The following is an 18,977-nucleotide window of genomic DNA, read 5'->3' as shown; positions in this document are numbered from 1 at the left end:
CAGGGCCATTGTTGCAAGAATCCTACAGGGACTTCCTGAGCAACCAACTTTAAAAACCCTATGCCTCCACAGCTGTAAATTGTCTTGGAGAGAGAGCTCCCTTGCTGACTACCAGGAATTTGTCAGGCAGCTCATGTATTCTGTAAGGTGTTTCATACAGTGTAACATACAGTATTTGTGCTGGCAAAAATGATGGTTGCAAAAGTGTGAAAACACCCCCTCATGACTATTCATTAAACCAAAGTCACAAATCACTGAATATAATTTGTTAAGCAGTGAAAAAGACCTCAGTCATAACTCATTTCTACAGAGCCTAAAGAAACTGGAGTGCCATCAGATAGAAACAGCATATATGCAAAATGAAATATCTTCGTGAAACAGCCAACATTTTGCTTTTGATGTTGTTTCATACATTTCACCATCACTAAGATCATCCCCACCATCTATTCTTCATATCACATACTCTTTATTTCTGGAATGATTTCTAGTTTAAGTCCTTCTTGCTTTCAAAATCTTAAAAAATATGCACATAAATTTTATGTACCGTACCGTGTTCATGAGTCATCCTAATTTCCTTATATTTTGCTTCCAACAAGATTTTTTCCCATTTTTAAAGTGGTCTTAAGGATTTTTTTTTTTGGTTTTTCAAGCTATTTAATACTGATCTATAAATATTTCAAGGATAAAAAAAGTCACCTTTCTTTTTCAAAGAACCACATCATTTGCTCTCTTCTCTTTTTTTAGTTGAATGTATATAAAATGCCAAAGATAATACACAGTGTGACGGATAAAAATAAGCAATTTTGCACCAACAAGGTGATTCCTAAAAGCTATTAACTGAAAACTTGCTATAGCTCAAAAAAACATGAATGGTATGTGAAAGTCGTGTCTTTTGCTGGAAAAGAAATGCAGCAAAGACCTGACACAGGACCTGAGAGACACGGCCATTTCTGATGACTACCTGATCCATCTACTCATCAGAAATGGTCTCAGAGGAAGTGTGCCTGTCAGTCATTTAAAGGAAGGGAAAAGGCTGAGATATGCTAAATTACATAAGAATTGGACTGACTGCGACAACATGTCTTGGGGAGTGATAGATCTCAATTTTAAATGTGTGTTTCTAATCATCACGAGTATGTATGGAGGACAGGAGGTCAGGAGAGAGGTACAACAGTACAGTACAGTAAAAACATGGTGGAGGCTCTGTCATAGTTTAGGGCTCCATTTCAGACAGTGTTGTTTGCTAGAATTGATCGAATTATGAGTATAGAAAAGCATGCTTGGATAGAAAAACATACAATGGAGCACTGTCAGTCATGGATTGGTCTGCCCAGAGCTTAAATAACATTATCGAAGCAATGTAAGATCGTGCTGACAGAGAACAGAGAAAAAGGCAGCCAACATTCAAAGAAGGATGGTATAAACTAGTGTTTTTCCCTTATATACTGTATATTCTTGTATGTGCACGTCTACATTTCATCACTGCAACATTTTCCCATTTTCTGAGCAATATAGAATAGAATAGCCTTTATTGTCATTGTACAGAGTACAACGAAATTGGAGTGCCACTCCTTTGGTGCAAGTTTCAATAATAAATATAAATGTAAAATATAAAAAGTACAAAAAAAACAATCGTAAGTACTCAAACAATAGTATGTACAATATATATAAAGAAACAAGTGATGTCTTGAGACTTTTGCAAAAATATTGCATGCTTGTGTTGGTTGTATGACATATGAGTATATGGGGATGGTCATATATTATATGGAGTGGGCAGAATTTGTTCTATGACTAACCATTAATCCCCTTTCCTGGCAATAAGAGATCCAGTTATTTATTAATTTTAATTCCTTTCCTGCATTTTCATTTCCACCTAATAAAGAAGCAATGTGCTTGTGTTTTTGTGCTATGAAAAACCTGCATATGCTAACAGTTTTATAGAAATGCACCATGGAACCAAATATTTCTACTTCCTAGTAATTCTTCTCCATTCAGCTCTCACATAGCTGCTTTCTGTGGATTCATATTGTATCAGCCACTTCAGCACTCCATATGACTTATCTCTTTCGGTTTATTATAATGAGACCCATTAGCTGCTGTGTTTGTTACCTTGGTCACCAGTCCCATAGGTACTCGTCTTTTTTGTGTCATGCTGCTGGAAACCCCAGTTTTACAATATTGTGCCCACCTCTTATATTAATATTTATTCTCCTCGCATCACTGTGTTATACTTTGGCAAGAGGCAAAGAACAGTTTGGGCTGTGTGCTGCAAACTGGAAAACCAACGTTAACCTAGTTTTCACTAGTTGGTTTTTAAGGGTCTTTTGGGTCTTAGTATTCTAATTAGATGTAAGAGTTTTGCCAGATGGGATGTCAAATCTTTTATGCTCAGGACTCTTAGAACTATACTAAAAAAAAAAATCCCAGTTTTTCATGTCTCTTTTAAGACTTCATAGCTAAAGGCATATAATACAGCTCCTTATTTGAGTACGCTACCTACTAGAGCTTAGATAATAAGTGTACTAGTAACATAGTATATTAATTAATGGCAAACAGACAATTTACTTAGGTCTATATTTGGATATGCTGCAGCTAACAGCCAGGGTTGAAGTAGAGGGTCTTTTCACACCTATTCTTACAGGTTCTGTTATCCATTTTTTTCAAGTACAAAAGTATCCACACTTAAAACGACACTGCTCTCATTTTGCAGGATTCCCAGCCAAGAGGGCCAATTCACACTTTTAATTTTTTTTATTTTCTAAACTAACTTTCCACAGTTTCAAACACGCAGATGTGAAACTTAACGCCACTCCTCCAAAACTTTTCTTGCAGTCAGAGGGCCCGGTGGCGCCAGTGTCCGGCAGCCTCGCCTCTGTCAGTGCGCCCCAGGGTGGCTGTGGCTACAATGTAGCTTGCCATCACCAGTGTGTGAATGTGTGTGTGAATGGGTGGATGACTGGATATGTAAAGCGCTTTGGGGTCCTTAGGGACTAGTAAAGCGCTATATAAATACAGGCCATTTACCATAATCTATGTAGCCAGTTAGCACCATTATTTCCTGCAGTGTGTTCATCATTCGTGACAGGCTCATTGCAGAGCAGCAGGCTCTTGCCTGACAGGCCTTACTGTGGGAACAAATGTCCTACAGGCTTGTCACTGCAAGACATTTCGGCTGTAAAAGCCTCACCGTCTCAAGCCCAAAAAAGAAAATGACAATGCCGGGCAATTATTCCTATGTTTTCCATGACAATATATTATATACTGCATAGATGTTTTTGTTGTACCTCTAATTAGCTAGCTTACTCATTCCTATTCTGAAAATGGGACCATTGTTTGTGTAAATGACGGGCCACAATAAATCATCGGGAGACGTGGTGGGAGATGGATGGCATCCATGTATTTGTACAGAAGGAGGGGAGTCCTGGGTCATTTAGAAGGCATAAATTATTTAAAAACCTAAAACAGTAGGTATTCTAAATTCTACTGGGAAAAGTAGATCCTTCTTTTCCTACTTCAACAAAGCAACATGTGAACATTTATCACCTCCAAACTTCTTTTTCCAGTTGCACGGGATCTTGCAGCGCTGGGTCTTGATGGTCTGCTTGCAGTCAGTGCCGGCGCGCGTTCCCTCCCTGGTGCCAAGTCCACAGTCCCCTTCGTTGGCTACGCACACACTCCACTGCCAATCCCCACAGTCTGACTTGCGTTCCTTCTTTCCTGTAGAATCACATCCATATTATAACACAACATCAAAATAGATAGCGCTGAGCAGGAATCCCCATGAACGTCTGTTTACAGATCTTGTAAAGAGCTGCTCACAATACCTGACAAAAGACAACAAATGTCACTACTTTTAGGCTTAAAACAACATAATTTGGGTCCCAAGACAACACAGAAGGAATCAAATCTCGAGGCATGAATTTAGCGAGATGTGAACTTATCAGGTCATCTCTACTAAGGCTAGTAGCTACAGGTTGTATTACTTCTATCAGTATAAAACAACTGAAACTTAATGAAGTGAGAGGGCCAGAGCTCCACTGAGGGTAATCTAAAACATAGACGAAACCGATGATAGTGCTTGTTCTATTACACTGATTTTTGTACTTGCTGCCAAAAGTTAATGAGAGCTCACAGTGCACTCATACACTGCTGACCTAAACTGGTGAAGAACTGTCTGAAAAAGCAAGGCTGTTTTTAATTCTTCTTTTAAGCTGAGTTTAGTAGCAAGTATTCCAAAAAAGGGGAAAGTTTAAATTGTTAATTAAATGAAATAGTGTTTCAAACACCCCTTGATTGTTGTTCATTGTGTATTTTAGGACAAACAAGGTGTGTTTTCCTTTTGTTTTGTTTGTAATTTCTTAAAATAAATGAATATAGAACAAATAATATAGTATTCCAATAACATGGTTCTCCATTACTCATGTCAACTCCTGAAATGGTGCGTGTTCAGCCAGACACCCGCGTGATTCTGTTATCTTGTATTCTAGAGGGTCAAAACTTGAGATTTTAACATCAGCTGTGAAGTTATTTCCCACAGTGAAATATGATTTAGGTCTTACATCAATCTTGCTCGTGATTTTTATTTATTAAATCTTCTGTTTATGAATTCCTCGCTTAGCCTTCTGCAATTGCAGACCAACTTCTGTTAGATGGTAGAAACTGGAAGGATAGATGGATGGTTGGATGTTCGTCTGTTAAAGTACCCCCTTTAGGACTGTATCACATTATTTTAAGGCGGCTGTAATGAGTTTAGGTGTTTGCACTAATTTCCAATGCAAATTAACTTTTTTCCCCTGAATTTAAATTAGGTTAAATGTGTTTTCTTTACCCAAGCGGGATTACTCCACTTTTTTTTTGTTCCTTATTGCAAATTATTCCTATTTGTCTCTTGTTAATTCTCATAGGAGACCAATTATTTTATCCTCAAAGTTGTATTTTAAAAATTATATTTGTATTTTTTGAAGAGTTTTGTATGACTAAATTAGTTGTTCAACAGGACAGTGAAATGTGACAGCATGCACACTGCTTAATTTAAGGTTAACTAACACTTTTCCTCTTTATCTTCTGACTTATATACTTAACAGTTTGAAGGAATCACCTTGTTTTTCTGCTTTGCCTCCTTCAGCTGCAATCACTGTAAGCACCAGGAGTGCTATTGCCACCCGTGTCCACTGCTTCTGTCCATTCATTCTGAAAGTCCCAAAAAGACAGCTGTTAGCAGGAGAATCCTACTTCTTCATGGTTTAAATGTTACAGATCAAGATCGAGCAGTTATTCTGTGTTCCTTAAAATACCTTTTCTATAAGCAACTATAGTCAGCTAATCCACTCCCTTAGTTCACACCAGACACAAAACCCCAATCCCAGCAGGTAATCTGATATCATTGCCACTCCACATCAGTTAAAGCTCAGATCATTTTATTCTTTGAATCCTATAGGCAGTTGGCATATCTGCAAGCCACTTTGCAACCATCATTTCCTCAGCTTCTCCATTCCATGCTGTCTGGCTTCATTAGCATTATGGATGTTGCCACTGATATGTGATTTTAGGTTTTTTCTACCAACCTGCCTGTGCTCTGAATACCCTTAGGTTTCCATGTACGCATGTGGGAGGGGATGTTCTAACATTTCAAAGCTCTGATTTAAAAGAAAATACACCTGAAAAGCAATCGTCATGCAGCCATCCATCACACGGATCAACAAGAACATCCTGCAAAATCTCGTTTCATGTTAGCCCCACAGTGCTGGGGTCTGAAATCAACATTTTGTTTGTCTGCACTCAAAGTAATTTGGTCTCGGTGTTGGTGAAATGTTCACTATACGGATTTCATTTATGTCAAATTTAATGTCAAAATTCTCTTTTTCTACACCCAAAAGAAAGAATCCTGAATGTTATTGAGTTTCTCACTTAATCTGTTTTTGGATTGTCAGTCAAGTTAAGTTGATCCTTCTGGTCACTTTACTGATGGATGCAAATATACTGTAAATAGCCCATAATTTATAATTATCTGACCCACACTAACTGAATGATAGAGTTCATTGTTGTACTGCCTAATTAGATATAAGATGCCCAAATTACTCAGCCAACACATGTACAACATATAGCACAACATATTTGTTCTTTTTCTTTTAATATAGATACAATCATTGTTGAAATTCACAGGTATTCTTATTTTTTGCCATCATAAAATGCAATTTTCCCAGAGGCTCGAGAGACTTGAGATGCTTTGAGTCCAGGCTTACTGAGGTGCAAAACATTTGCTCAAGAAAAGATTATACCTGCAGCAAGAAAAGAGCAAGGAAGCAGAGGTGACCTCCATCATGTAGCCACTGTACAATTATTGAAACTGTTGAGAAATGTAGCCATCTGCCTCATTTTTGTCCAGTGCAGCTGACTTTAGAGATTCAAAATCTAGCTGATTTATGATTTCATAAATCAAACTAAAGCCATGTTTCATATTTCCCGACCTTATTTAGTCCTCCTGCTGGTTTTGGATTGGCAGAAAGCTGTTACTGTCACTACCACTAGCCTAATGCACTAAGATGAAATTGCTGCAAAAAGCTTACTTTTTTTTTGCTCTACTGCCCTCTCCTTTTTTTCTGAGTGAGATCCTCTAGCCGACAGCACTCTCTGAGGGGGAAACAGCATGAGACTGAAGCAATTACAAAGTGTCTGACGGCAGAAACGCTCCTCTGGGCTCGAATTCTTGTAGAACAGTTCAGCCTGGCAGGGAAATAATATACATTTGTCATTTTTAATTAATCACGAGCTGGATCTGAGCCGTCCATCCTATTGTGCGTTCTCAGCTTTTCATTTCACTCACTTAAGATTCCACATAAGTTGAGTCTATGGCAGTGAGCGCCTCTGAAATGTAAAGGCATTCAAATGTTATATTTAATTATTTGCTGCTATTGAAGTAAGTTTTATCCCGGAGTTAATGTCTTCCAGCACTTCTCTGAAATTCATAATGGACCTTATGCCAGCGCCTGTAGTTTGCCTAGCAGATTGTTTTTATACTTTACTGAGTGCTCAGCTCACAGAGAAGCCCCGTTTTGATTAAATACTTCAGACTCCGTCTCCCAGTTTTTAAGAGGTCCACAACTATTCATCTCCATAACCCAAAGTATGAAAGGGGGAAAAAAATTTGAATCCCAACTGTAAGAAGTATGTACAATGATTTCTAAAAGATTCATAGAGAAAGCCCAATGAAAGCACACTGATAAAGATCATTTTCCAAGAAAAAGGCATTGTGGCCTTTCAAAAGATAAGAAAGCCGTTCCCTGAGTTAGTCACACAAAGAATGATAGGCTTTTGGTGCAGTGCAGGCATAATAATAGGGGACATGGCAGATGACTTTGAATGAGCACTACATACAGCAAGTTAAAGTAAAAATATGTCCTGGAATTGAGCTGACTTAACCATTTCCTCTGTAGAAAGTGGATCCTGGGAGACAAGTTCTTCCTCTTCGAGAAGTTAATAATTTAAATGAAAGTCACTGTACCTGTTTTCAGAGCATGACAGCACCTATAATGGATGGATGGGTCTGAGCATTTGACTATACTTCAGTAGGCATGTGTGCTGCCAGTGTTCGACTTTGATAAGAAGCCTTCCAAAGTGCCGTCTTAAAGGACAAGCGCATATGCTTTCCATAAATGCTTTCTCTCACTTTCTTTACGCTCAGAGGCACCTACAGCTCTACACATTGACAGAAAGGTAAAGACTCGGCTCCTGCTACAACCTGAGCACAAACCAGCCTTCTTTTATGACTCACACCCCTATAGTTTGACTGAACCAATGGGGGGTTTGTAAAAAACATAATTCTCCAAGGTCCCTCAAGTCACCTCTTCCCTCCGTGTAGCCAAAAGGAAATTGGTGTATTCAGATAAATACATACAGACTCCAAATAAAGGAAGGATATAGCTACTGTGATGTAAGTCGATTGGTTTATAAAGTTCTGTTTTGAATTCTCATCTTAAGCAATTCAATTTTTTGCTAATTTTTTTAAACTGGTCAACATGAAAGGTGCATCTAACGAGAAAAATAGGACACTGCATGCTTAACTTCGTTTATTGCCCATTTTACTCCCATTTTACTAAAATGGGAACTTTTTTTTCCAAGTAAGACATGAAACTTGCAATTAGGATTACACTCATCGACTACTTTCTTAGATAAGCCTGTTCAACTGCAGGGCAAGTATTTAATCAGCCAATCACATGACAGTAGCTCAATACAATTAGGCAGATCGACATATTCGAGACGAACCAGGTGAAGTCAAATCAAATATCAGAAGACGAAGAAAAGTGATCTAACTTGATCTGAGTATTTCAGGACTTGCTCATCCTGAAACGATCTCTAAGGTTTACAGAGAATTACCCCAAAAAGACAAAATATCCATTGTGAGGTAGTTTTCTGACTGAAAATGCCCTGTTGATACCAGGCTGCTTCCGGAAGTAATGAAGCTAACACGAAGCAAGGTATGCAGAAGAGTACCTCTGAATACAGAGCATAGCAAACTTTGAAATAGATGGGCTACAGCAGCAGAAGATGATACCGTGTGCTGCTTCTGTCAGCTAAGAACAGGAAACAGAGTTACAGTTCACACTGATTCACCAGAATTGCACAAAAAAAACTTCCCCTGGTCTCACGTGACTCCTTTCTGGCATTTTCTTTCATTTTTTGGCATGAACAACATGAAAGCCTGGATCCTTGTATGGCTGCGTCAATGGCTGTGCCATGCCGCAAGGCTCAAATCATCTCAAACCGGTGTTTGAACATGACATGTCATGTTATGTGTGAGTGTGTGTGAGTGTGTGTGACTGTGTGCGTCTGTATTTTAAACTGTAAGGTGTACCTAATAAAATGTCCATTGGGTGTAGAAGCCTATTAGAAAAATGTTGATGAAGTGAAAGTGAAGTGAGCAGGCCATGTTTTTTTTCTCTACATTCAGATGTGTTTGAAGAAGAAAAGAAAAGTCACTTCTGTTTGTCATTAGAAAAATGCAGGAAGCCTTTTTGATTGGTTTCATATTTCAGACTTTAATATTACGTCCATCTTTTATGTCTAGTCTATAAAAGATTATCATAAAATTCTTAGACATTTTAATGTTCAGCTAAAGTTGATACCTAAGTAGCCTGACACAAGAGAGCAAGAGTCATTAATCATCGCCGAACTTATTATTGCCAAATTCCAAACTAGATATTGAAGGCAGGAAATTGCTGTAAGTAAAGGTTTAGTGAAGTGGTGCTTTTCAAATAAGAGATTTTTTTTTGCCCTCAAGGTTGTCTTTGGACAATACCCCTCACTGCCCGTCTTTCCCCAGTGCAGGAACAGGAGAAGTGAATGTTTGCAAACCTCAACAAAAGGGGTTACTTTAGCTGGAACATCAGAAACATCCTGTGGTTGATGTGGCTCATGAGCCACTAAGAATGAGCCCTATCAAACCCTACCATTTGCCCCATTGATCCAAACAAATCTGTGAGTTTGCTGGTGAAAGAAAAGGAGGAGGAAAGCCAGTACCGGGCACAGATCGATGGATCTTCAGTGACTCCTCACATGCTTCAATAAATACGAACAAGATGCTCCTCCACTCCACAATAACCCCGCATTCAAAACACATCCCATCTCTTTCCCCTCTCTCGCGGACTGACGTAATCCCTGCTGAGAACATAAAGGAGAATCTATTTATACGATCGGATCCTTTGGTTGCGTTTGATATGAAGGCAGGAGGCGATGGAGTCAACAGTGAAGGAATAAAGGAGAGAGCAGTTTAATGAATCAATTATATGGCCCAAGAAAAGGGGAATTGCTCGGGTTATTAGCTGTACCGGCTGAGCAAAAAATATTTCCACCATTACCCTTCTGTGAAGAATAGATTTTGGTTTCTTTAATTAAAGCTGTTAACCTCTCACAATCCAGTTCCTAATCAGAGAACTTGTATAAATACATTTGGGGAGCATGCAATTAGGCAACAGCTCCTCTGTGTGTTTATAATGAACACAAATATTACCATAAGACATATGTATACATTTAATATCACTTAGCTGCATATGAATTATACATTTTTAAACAACTCCTGGCTCCCAGAAGTAAATCAAAGGATGCGCTTTCCAAATGGGAGACACTTTTGGCTATCTCTAATTTCATCACTCAATATTTAGACTTGCTCAAGAGGAAATCTTTTTTCATTTGTGATATAAGGAGTTTAGTCCAAATGTGCAGTAATGACAATTAGTAAAGTGGGTCACATGGGTTGGTTGTTTTTGTGAACATAAAGAGAATAATTACCCCAATCTAGAGTTCCAATCAGCATTAAAGGGAGTTCCAGTTCGTTATTGAGCCTTTGAGGCTGCTTTTAACACCAAATGAAATTCATGCAATGAATTCATGCAATGAATTTCATTTGGTGTGCAATTATTCATTTGTAATAATTACACATAGTCAATCAACACAACACAACACAAGCCATGAAAGCAAACAACAAGTTGTGATAAATACAGCAACACCCTGCACATGTCCCAACTAATCATCAGATACAGTCACTGACACTGAGCAGAGCGAAGCTGATGCGCAAACATTTAAACTCACAAATAACAAGATTAGATTTAAGTTATCTTTTATTGTAGCATTTCAAATGCAGTGAACTTTTTTTTTTTTTTTTTGCTTCAAGTGGTCAAAAGTCATTATCTTTTTGGAAAATATTTTAAAATCCATAAAGATCGACAATCAGATTTTGTGCAGACCTCAGGAGACTTGGGAACATTGTACTTGAGTATATATTCAAACTATTATAAAGAGCATAGAAATTAATGGAATGGTCAGAAAATCAGTTTAATGTCCCCACATTCAAGCTCACAATGTCAAAAAAATCAGTTGTACTTCGGATCGTAACAAGGGTTAAGCAACAGGTCAGACAAGAACAAGTCACAACTCTCTCTTCTATTTCATTTGCTAAATAAAAGGAGGGATGACAGCCAAAAGTGTTCCATATCATAAAGCTGACTGACGGAACAACACTGATCAGAACAGAAGAAAAAAAATGAAAAACTCACTCCTCATGTGTCCCCATGTGGAAAACTAAATGTGCAGTGAAGGAAAAAAATGGTCCTGTAAGCTTTTTGCTCCCCGATATCCTTCTAGCCTCTCTAGCTTCTCTATTTTCAGTTTTAACATTTCACATGATAGAAAAGGTAACACTAAGTCAGCACTCACAGTTTTCTACCAAGTGATTAAAAATATGTTACTCAGGTCATTTGGAGGTCTGTACAGATGAACTGAGAGAAGACAAACCTTTAAATCTTTACTGCGATGTGCATTTACCTGTATCTGTGTTCCCTAAGCACATCTGCACATCTGTGACTGCAACTTTACCTGCCGCCAGTTTTAAATCTTTCTGTTTAGTCTGAAAATGTCAGGGAACGTATTACACTGCTATAAGATGTAATGGATCACCTACTGTACAGAGAAAAGCACGTAGGGTTATCAACCAGTTCTGCAGAAGTGGTATAAAAATATTCTTCTTTAGGTTTGTGGAAAAATATAAATCAACTCTCAAAATAAAAAAAGAAAGAAAAGAAAAATAAATGAATATGTATTATAACAGGTAGAATTTTGAGCAGCACCGTCTTTGTTGATTATTGATTCACGTCATTGGTGCAAATGGAAATTTGGAACCTGACAGAGACTCAACTTTGAGCATCTTAGCAAACAGAAACTGTAGAATCACGCTTCTGTAAAAGTGCTCCAACCTCAAATCTGCCCAACATCATAGGCGCAATAATACAGGCATTTTTGCAGCAAAGTGCCAAACCCATACCAATTTTCTTCCCTCATTCTTTTCATAAATGCCTAGATTGGATCATGCTCCCCACTGCCAACAAATTAATGTTGCTGGCAGTGGGGGGCATGATACACTTCTTGATACAATGTTGCCATTGAAATGCACCTGAAGCAAGATCCTCCACAAAATTTTCTTTCTTTTTTTTAACTTTTTTGTGTGGCACGTTTGTCATGGTTGGTGTTATTGCTCTTCTTTGTGTTTCTAGTTTGCTCAGCCTTCTCTATCATCATGTTTATTATTAGCTTTCATGTCTATTTTTTCCTTTTGTACTTTAAAGGTTACTTTTTCTGTCTCTAGTATAAAATTTACTTCCTGCTGTTGCACCTTTCCCAGCTTTGTGACTGTCTGCACCATCCTCTTTACAGTCGCCTGTATTTGATTGTTTCCACCTGTGCTTCCTTCCCACATCATCAATCACCCTCTCTGTTTTTGGATTTCTGTTTTGTTTTTTTGTTTACTTTGCCTTTTTATGTGACCTGTGTTTAGGTTCTCCCTCCAATACATCCTGACAGATTTGACACTAGCTATTTGTCTCATAAGATGACTGTATTTATTCATGTTTCTAAAACATAAGAAAAAATGCTAAATGAAACACATTCTCACTTGAAAAAAGAAGTATTATGAGATTGAACATAGGATTATGGTAGTCTTAACACTATAAAGTGATACAACTGATGCTGGCTAAGATCTGCAAGATAAATCTCCATATGAACCCCTTTATAATTGCCTCAGAACCAATATGGAAGTCACCATCTAGAGCAGGGGTCTCAAACTCCAGTCCTTAAAGGCCGGTGTCCTGAAACTTTTCCATGTGTCCCTGTTGCAAAACACCTGAATAAAATTAGTAGGTCATTAGCAAGAGTATAGAACTTGACTGCATGTTGAAGTAGCAGCCCCTAACCCTACTCAAGTAAAGTCAAGTAAATATAAGTGTTTGAAAAAATGTACTTCTAAAAGTAAAAATGGTAAATAAATACTTTTATTTCTAAAAGTACTTTTATTGCACCATGTTCATTCACTCATGAACATGAGTCTTGTTAATGACCTACAGTGGCTTGCAAAACTATTCGGCCCCCTTGAACAAACACCGTCCATCTAACCTGACTGAGCTGGAACTGTTTTGCAAAGAAGAATGGGCAAGGATTTCAGTCTGTAGATGTGCAAAGCTGGTAGAGACAGACCCTAAAAGACTGGCAGCTGTAATTGCAGCAAAAGGTGGTTCTACAAAGTATTGACTCAGGGGGCTGAATAATTACGCACACCCCACTTTTCAGTTATTTATTTGTAAAAAAGGTTTGGAATCATGTATGATTTTCATCCCACTTCTCACGTATACACCACTTTGTATTGGTCTTTCACGTGGAATTCCAATAAAATCGATTCATGTTTGTGGCTGTAATGTGACAAAATGTGGAAAAGTTCAAGGGGCCGAATACTTTTGCAAGCCACTGTACTAATTGTATTCAGGTGTGTTGCAACAGGGACACATAGAAAAGTTTCAGGACACCGGCCCTTGAAGACTGGAGTTTGAGACTCCTGATCTAGAGGAACTTGAGCTTTTGACATACCCAAGAGCACATTAGACTTGTAGTCAAGACCACCTAAACCAAGCCCAAGACAATACCAAGACCAGAGGGTATCGAGACCAAGACAAGACCAAGACCAAGACAGACCGAGTCAAGACCAAGACAAAGTCGAGACGAGACCGAACCAAAAAAAGTCTTTAAAACTGAAGCCAGATGCTGCTTCGTTTAGGCATATTTATGTGTTTTTGCGATGCACTTGCACAGCCCTCCTCACTGCTGTCTACTGTCTCACTCACTTACTGAGAGGACAGACGCACGCTCCACTTGACTGTTGCGTCTCTCACACTCTCTGTTTTTCACATAATGATATTATCCTGTATCGTCACAGGTGATTGGCCACAATATGGAGGGATTGGAGCACAGCTGAGCCACTGTGTGAGAGCTGAGCAGCGAAAGGAAATTAAAATAGGAGCCAGCTCTCGCTCAATGGGAGTCGACTCTTCTGATTCACTACAAAGCACTCTCTAAGCACGGCTCTTAGAGCTGATGCTTTTGCACGTGACACATTATCGAGCGTTACATTGTGTGTCATGGATACTGTTTACTCCAAATCTCCCGACCACTATGTCGATCAGACACAGCTAGACCAAGACAGCGAGAGCAAGACAAGACCGAGGGATCCGAGACCAAGACAAGACCCAAGACCAAAGTCCGTCGCGACCGAGACAAGCCCAAGACCAGGTCTCGAGACATCCAACTCTAGAGCACATCACCCATGACTGCACCTGTTCCATGTCCAGCTCGATTTCTGTATATCCCCTTGACCTCCTTTCATGTCGCCCATGCATTGCTTTGATTTGGACTACATTTTTTTTGTATCTAATTTCATTTCGTCATCAAGCCTTGAAAAAAAAATCATGTCCCATTGTTACGGTTTGCTGACACAGTTAAAACATAAATGGGGCAGGAAGTGTGGTTTTCTTAAGAACGCACATTTCCTCTATACACGTAACATTTATCAAGTAAAATTTGTTCAAATGTTTGTATTTCACCTGGAACGCTTACATGAGCAAACTTTGTGGATTTACTAACGAAAATATTCTCTCAGGACACTTGATAGGATATGAGTTGAACTTACTCTGGTAACCGTTTGAGATTTGCTTTGTTGGTTTGGAAATCTCCCTCATGAAAAAAATTCAGCTGAACTGACATCGGTTCTCCAAACAAAAAAATAATATATAAAATGTGGCAAAAACAAATGTCTCCTTGGATATTGATTTGTGTTCCAAAGTCACATCTGATATTTAGAGAGAGATGGAGGAAAAAACAAAAGAAAAGCCACTGTACTGACAGATTTCCATTGTGTGGTTCATTGTTTTTTTGTTTATCTTCAGTAGACAGACAACACAACACTGTGTCCTTGGGAAAAGTCAGGCAGAAAAATCCACTTCTGAGTGGCTTTCCCATCCCAGTAGTTGTGATTCAGGAGAGGAGTGAATGCCTCACCTAGACACAGGGCATATTGAAAGGATTTATTTAGGAGTCTCTCTGTTTGTGTGTGTTCCTTGAGCTGAGCTTTTGAGAGATTCTAGCACGGATGAAATGAAAAGTATATTGACTAGAAAACAAAGGAAGGCCTTTGAAAGGAACTGAAAGGCAGAAAGCCACGGACAGTCGAGCATATAGCTCCAATATGCAGCCACTGTCACGGCTGAGGGTCCTGTCTTTGGCTTGTAAGATCACCTCCCTCGTGTACCTTAGTGTTTACTTTTTCTGCCTCTTAGTTGTGAGTGTCTATGCCTTCCTTCCTGCCTTTTTAACAACTTCTCTACAGGTCTGCCCGTGCCTCTGTGTGGTTTGCCTTTATTCTCTTACTCCTCTGGTTTTCCTTTTGTTCTGTTGGACTTCAGTTGTGATTCACTCTACCTAGACTTTTCTGTCTTCCCTATAAGGAGCAACCTTTTTCTGCCTAAGAGTTTGAGATCCCTTCGTCTGAACAAAAACAGAACACCCACAGAGCAAAAATGTATCTACAAAATGTAGATAACTACACAGTAAATAATGTGAGTGAAAGCTTGATAAAATGCTGCTAGGTGCAGTAATCCCTCCAGGTTCGGTGTTGAAGGAAAGTGAATCGTTTTCCCGTGGGACTGTAGAATGCCTTAAATGTGGCACGGCACCGTTTCTTGCGTGTTTAGGTGCAGATGATTAAAGGAAAATGCCACTTGTGTTTTGTAAAGGTCAGACAATGGGGGAGAGGGTATGTGAAGATGGTCCTTACTACAGTATCTCTCAGAACAGCCTGAGCGAAGCCTCCAGGGAGCCATGCTCCAGAACAAAAGCAGCATGTGTGGCATCCTCTGTGTGTGTTTCAGCTTGTGTGTATTGTGTGCTGAGTCTTCAAAATGAAACTAAGTCTGAAGAGCAGTGTAAAATAGGCTTGTTTACTGATTAACAAAAACCAACAACCCCCCCCCCCCAAAAAAAAATATAATAACAAGGATGGCAGGCAAAGGCTGTGTGAGAGCATTAGAGCTGAAACAGACAAAATTAAAGACTTCGGTTTATGCATGAATGCCTCCATCACGACGATCGTATTATATTATACCCCCAAACACTCATTCATTTGCTTATCCTCACTCTCATCTCCCCAATATATTATTAGCTGCATGAGAACATTATGAGCCCCATACTATCGCTGTGACAAATTCCAGTCATCCCAATTTTTAGGGTTATGAAACTGCAATATAGAAAAATTACAGTTGTATTAAAATTTATTGACAAATTAAAGTTTCTAATATTCTAACTATGTTTTTTTTTTTTTTTTTACAAAGGTTGCACAAAGAAAGCTGGCAGCTGGAGCACTGCAGCAGTCAAGCGAACTTTCAATAAAGTTTTCTTTTTTAGTGAAGTAGAGATAAGTTGGCAAAATGCTGAAAAAAAACCATGTTCTGCCTCCGAGGGTAAACATTTAAAACAAATATCAGAGAATGTTAAAATATAAGATGCTGTGCACGAACATTTGAGTGAGGACAAAGTTATTTTGGAGCAGCACTGAGACGCACTCTAAGTGAATCGGAATTTTATATATAATTTGCATAATTTACAATAAAAATATTCCATATTTATCGTACACCACTCTGCTGCAGCCATTTAATTAGGCCTTTCTCTCGAATCAGGCATTTTAGCTGCTGCAGCTCCTGATCACCTGAATGTCTTTTGATTGGTCGGCTTCCGTAAACAGATTAACATCCCCTGTAACAAGCATGGGCATGAGATTATAAAGGCACCTGAGCTGCCATTTCACTGAGCGTGGGGAACAGTGCACTACTTCGTAATACTGCATTCTGGTTCGCTTGGAGTTCACTGGGATTTTTCTCCATCTTTATGTGTTGTGTTGTGGACAGAGATCTCAGATGTCATTACCGGAATCTGCTGGAAGCACTCTCCCATTCTCACCATGGTGATGTTACCTTCAACATCTTCCCTTACTCCTCTCTCAGCCTTTGGTATTTTTCCAGCATCTAGTTTTCCTTCTACTTGATGTTGCTATCGCTTGTAGTGATGTGTCGGTCGTGAACGAAATGGCTCTTAGAGCCGGGTCTTTGACGTGAACGACGCGAGCCGTGTTTTTTTTTTTTTCTCTGTCTCTCGCCCTCTCTCTCACACTTTTTTTCCACTTCACTCCGCACGCGAGCCTTGTGCTTTACGACAGAACAGAGCGGGAGGGAGAGACAGAGAAAGAGAGCCAGGGACAACACCGTCACATTAGAAAGGTATAGTAATCATCCACAACTATTTTCAGTTGCGGATGATAAAGGATTCAGAAAGTTTATTCATGCAGGCCCATATAACAGAGAATATGCATCTTCTTTTTGTTTTCATATTTTAATTTATATTTAATTGTGTTGTGGTTTGTGGTATTTTGTGTTGTTTCACTTTAAATTTGTTTAAAAGGAAAAAGCTGGAAATTTAAATATTTAAAAGTTGAAATGTGAATAGTTGGTTTTTGTATTATATGATTTATTTATTACATTTTATGTGGAGTGAATAAATAAAAGTATATTTACGGTGGCCCCTAGAGACAAAGAATGTACAAACTTCAAAATACCTACGAACTCTGAAGCACATACAAACTCCAAAACACGTAAAAACTCCAAAGCACGTAAAAACTCAAAACACGTACAAAAGACAACAGAAGTGCTCCAGGATGCTAGGGGCAGTGTTGAGCTTTTGTTACCTAGTGGCTACACAAGCCAGCAAGTACCAACGACCGGATTTGGTGTGTGGTAGTAACAGGTAAACGAACATTTTTTTTTAAATTATTTGAATATATATGAATGCTTGTGTATAAATACACAAACAATACACATATGCTTTCAACTGTGTAATTTAAGTGATCTAGGTAGCTCTGTTTTGGAAGTTCAGTTAACGCTAGAAATGTGTTTTGGAGTTTGTACGTGCTTTGTCTCTAGGGGCCACTGCATATATTTATATATAAACATATATAAATAAAACCACTTTTTTTTACATTAGTAATTCCTTTTGTGCATAATTTTATATTATTGTTAATAATAAATTCATTAAAGCAACAAAACAACCGTAAGAGCCAGCTCTTTTTAGTGAGCTGAGCCGAAAGATCCGGTTCTCTAAAAAGAGCCGGAAATCCCATCACTAATCACTTGGTGTAGCTACATCTGTTACCATGGATTCTTTCTCTGCTTGTCCACTGTTACTATGTCCAGTTGGTTAGCCATCACCAATTTGGACTTCCTCAGCACAGATGAACGTTAACATCACCAATGAAACATTAAGGATTAATGATTCATTCAGTTGTTTATTGTTCAATAAGTGATTTTCTAAATTACTCTTCAAAATTGTTGTTCAAAATTTGTTGTAGTAGACTGGTCAAAAGGCATAAAATGTGAAGAGTATCTAAGGGCCAACGGGTTAGCATGAGAAATTGTTGTTTCAAATGAGAAAAATTGGGTTTTTTTAAGCTACTATGAATATGTGATGAAGGCAGTAAAAGAATAATATCACTAGATGAAAATTAAGAGCGAATGAAGTCAGATGTCTTTGGCATAGATAGCAGAGATGCACACAAGACACTGGTGCCTTGGCACACTCGGGGCAGCAATACAGGACACCAAGAGATATAAATTTTTATGACACCATTAAAGTTCACATTTTGATGTTATGGGTTGGACACCAAGACTGTAGTTTGAGTCCAGTTGGGACCTTTGTGCTAGCCATTTTTTTTTTTTCAGATTTGTCTAGTGCTTTCTATTTTCACTTTAAGGAATGAAAAAAAGTAGTTTAATAACGACTTTCATTTTCATTGTTGTTATGTGACAGGTTGAGAGGGAGACCCTTCACTCTATTTCCATAAATCAAGTGTGTCTAGCACCAACAACAAACTTAATGCTAGATGTATCTGTGAGGCAAAAGTGGTCATATTAGAATGGCATCTTGAACCTTAGAAAAATCGGCTCAGTGAGTCTTTGAAATTACCTCCGTAATTACTTGCTTTTGATAAAGATTAGATTAGATTAGATTAGATAGAACTTTATTAATCCCTCGGGTGGGTTCCTCTGGGAAATTCGATTTCCAAA

General features: G+C 38.5%; 1 protein-coding gene across 1 annotated transcript in view; it reads right to left on the bottom strand.

Moving 5' to 3' along the window:
* Window positions 1-18,977, bottom strand: part of ptn (pleiotrophin) — a 53,878-nt gene that overhangs the window by 9,270 nt on the left and 25,631 nt on the right. The window contains exons 2-3 of the mRNA XM_026146494.1: window positions 5,099-5,190; window positions 3,544-3,717 (exon numbers count right to left, since the gene is read on the bottom strand). Coding sequence (XP_026002279.1) covers window positions 3,544-3,717; window positions 5,099-5,189 — 265 coding nt within the window. The 5' untranslated portion in view covers window position 5,190. The remainder of the gene's footprint in view (window positions 1-3,543; window positions 3,718-5,098; window positions 5,191-18,977) is intronic.

Source organism: Astatotilapia calliptera, chromosome 17, assembly GCF_900246225.1.
Source record: "Astatotilapia calliptera chromosome 17, fAstCal1.2, whole genome shotgun sequence".
NCBI lineage: Eukaryota > Metazoa > Chordata > Actinopteri > Cichliformes > Cichlidae > Astatotilapia > Astatotilapia calliptera.
The sequence above is the reverse complement of the archived record's forward strand: the minus strand, read 5'-3'. Positions and strand labels throughout refer to the sequence as shown.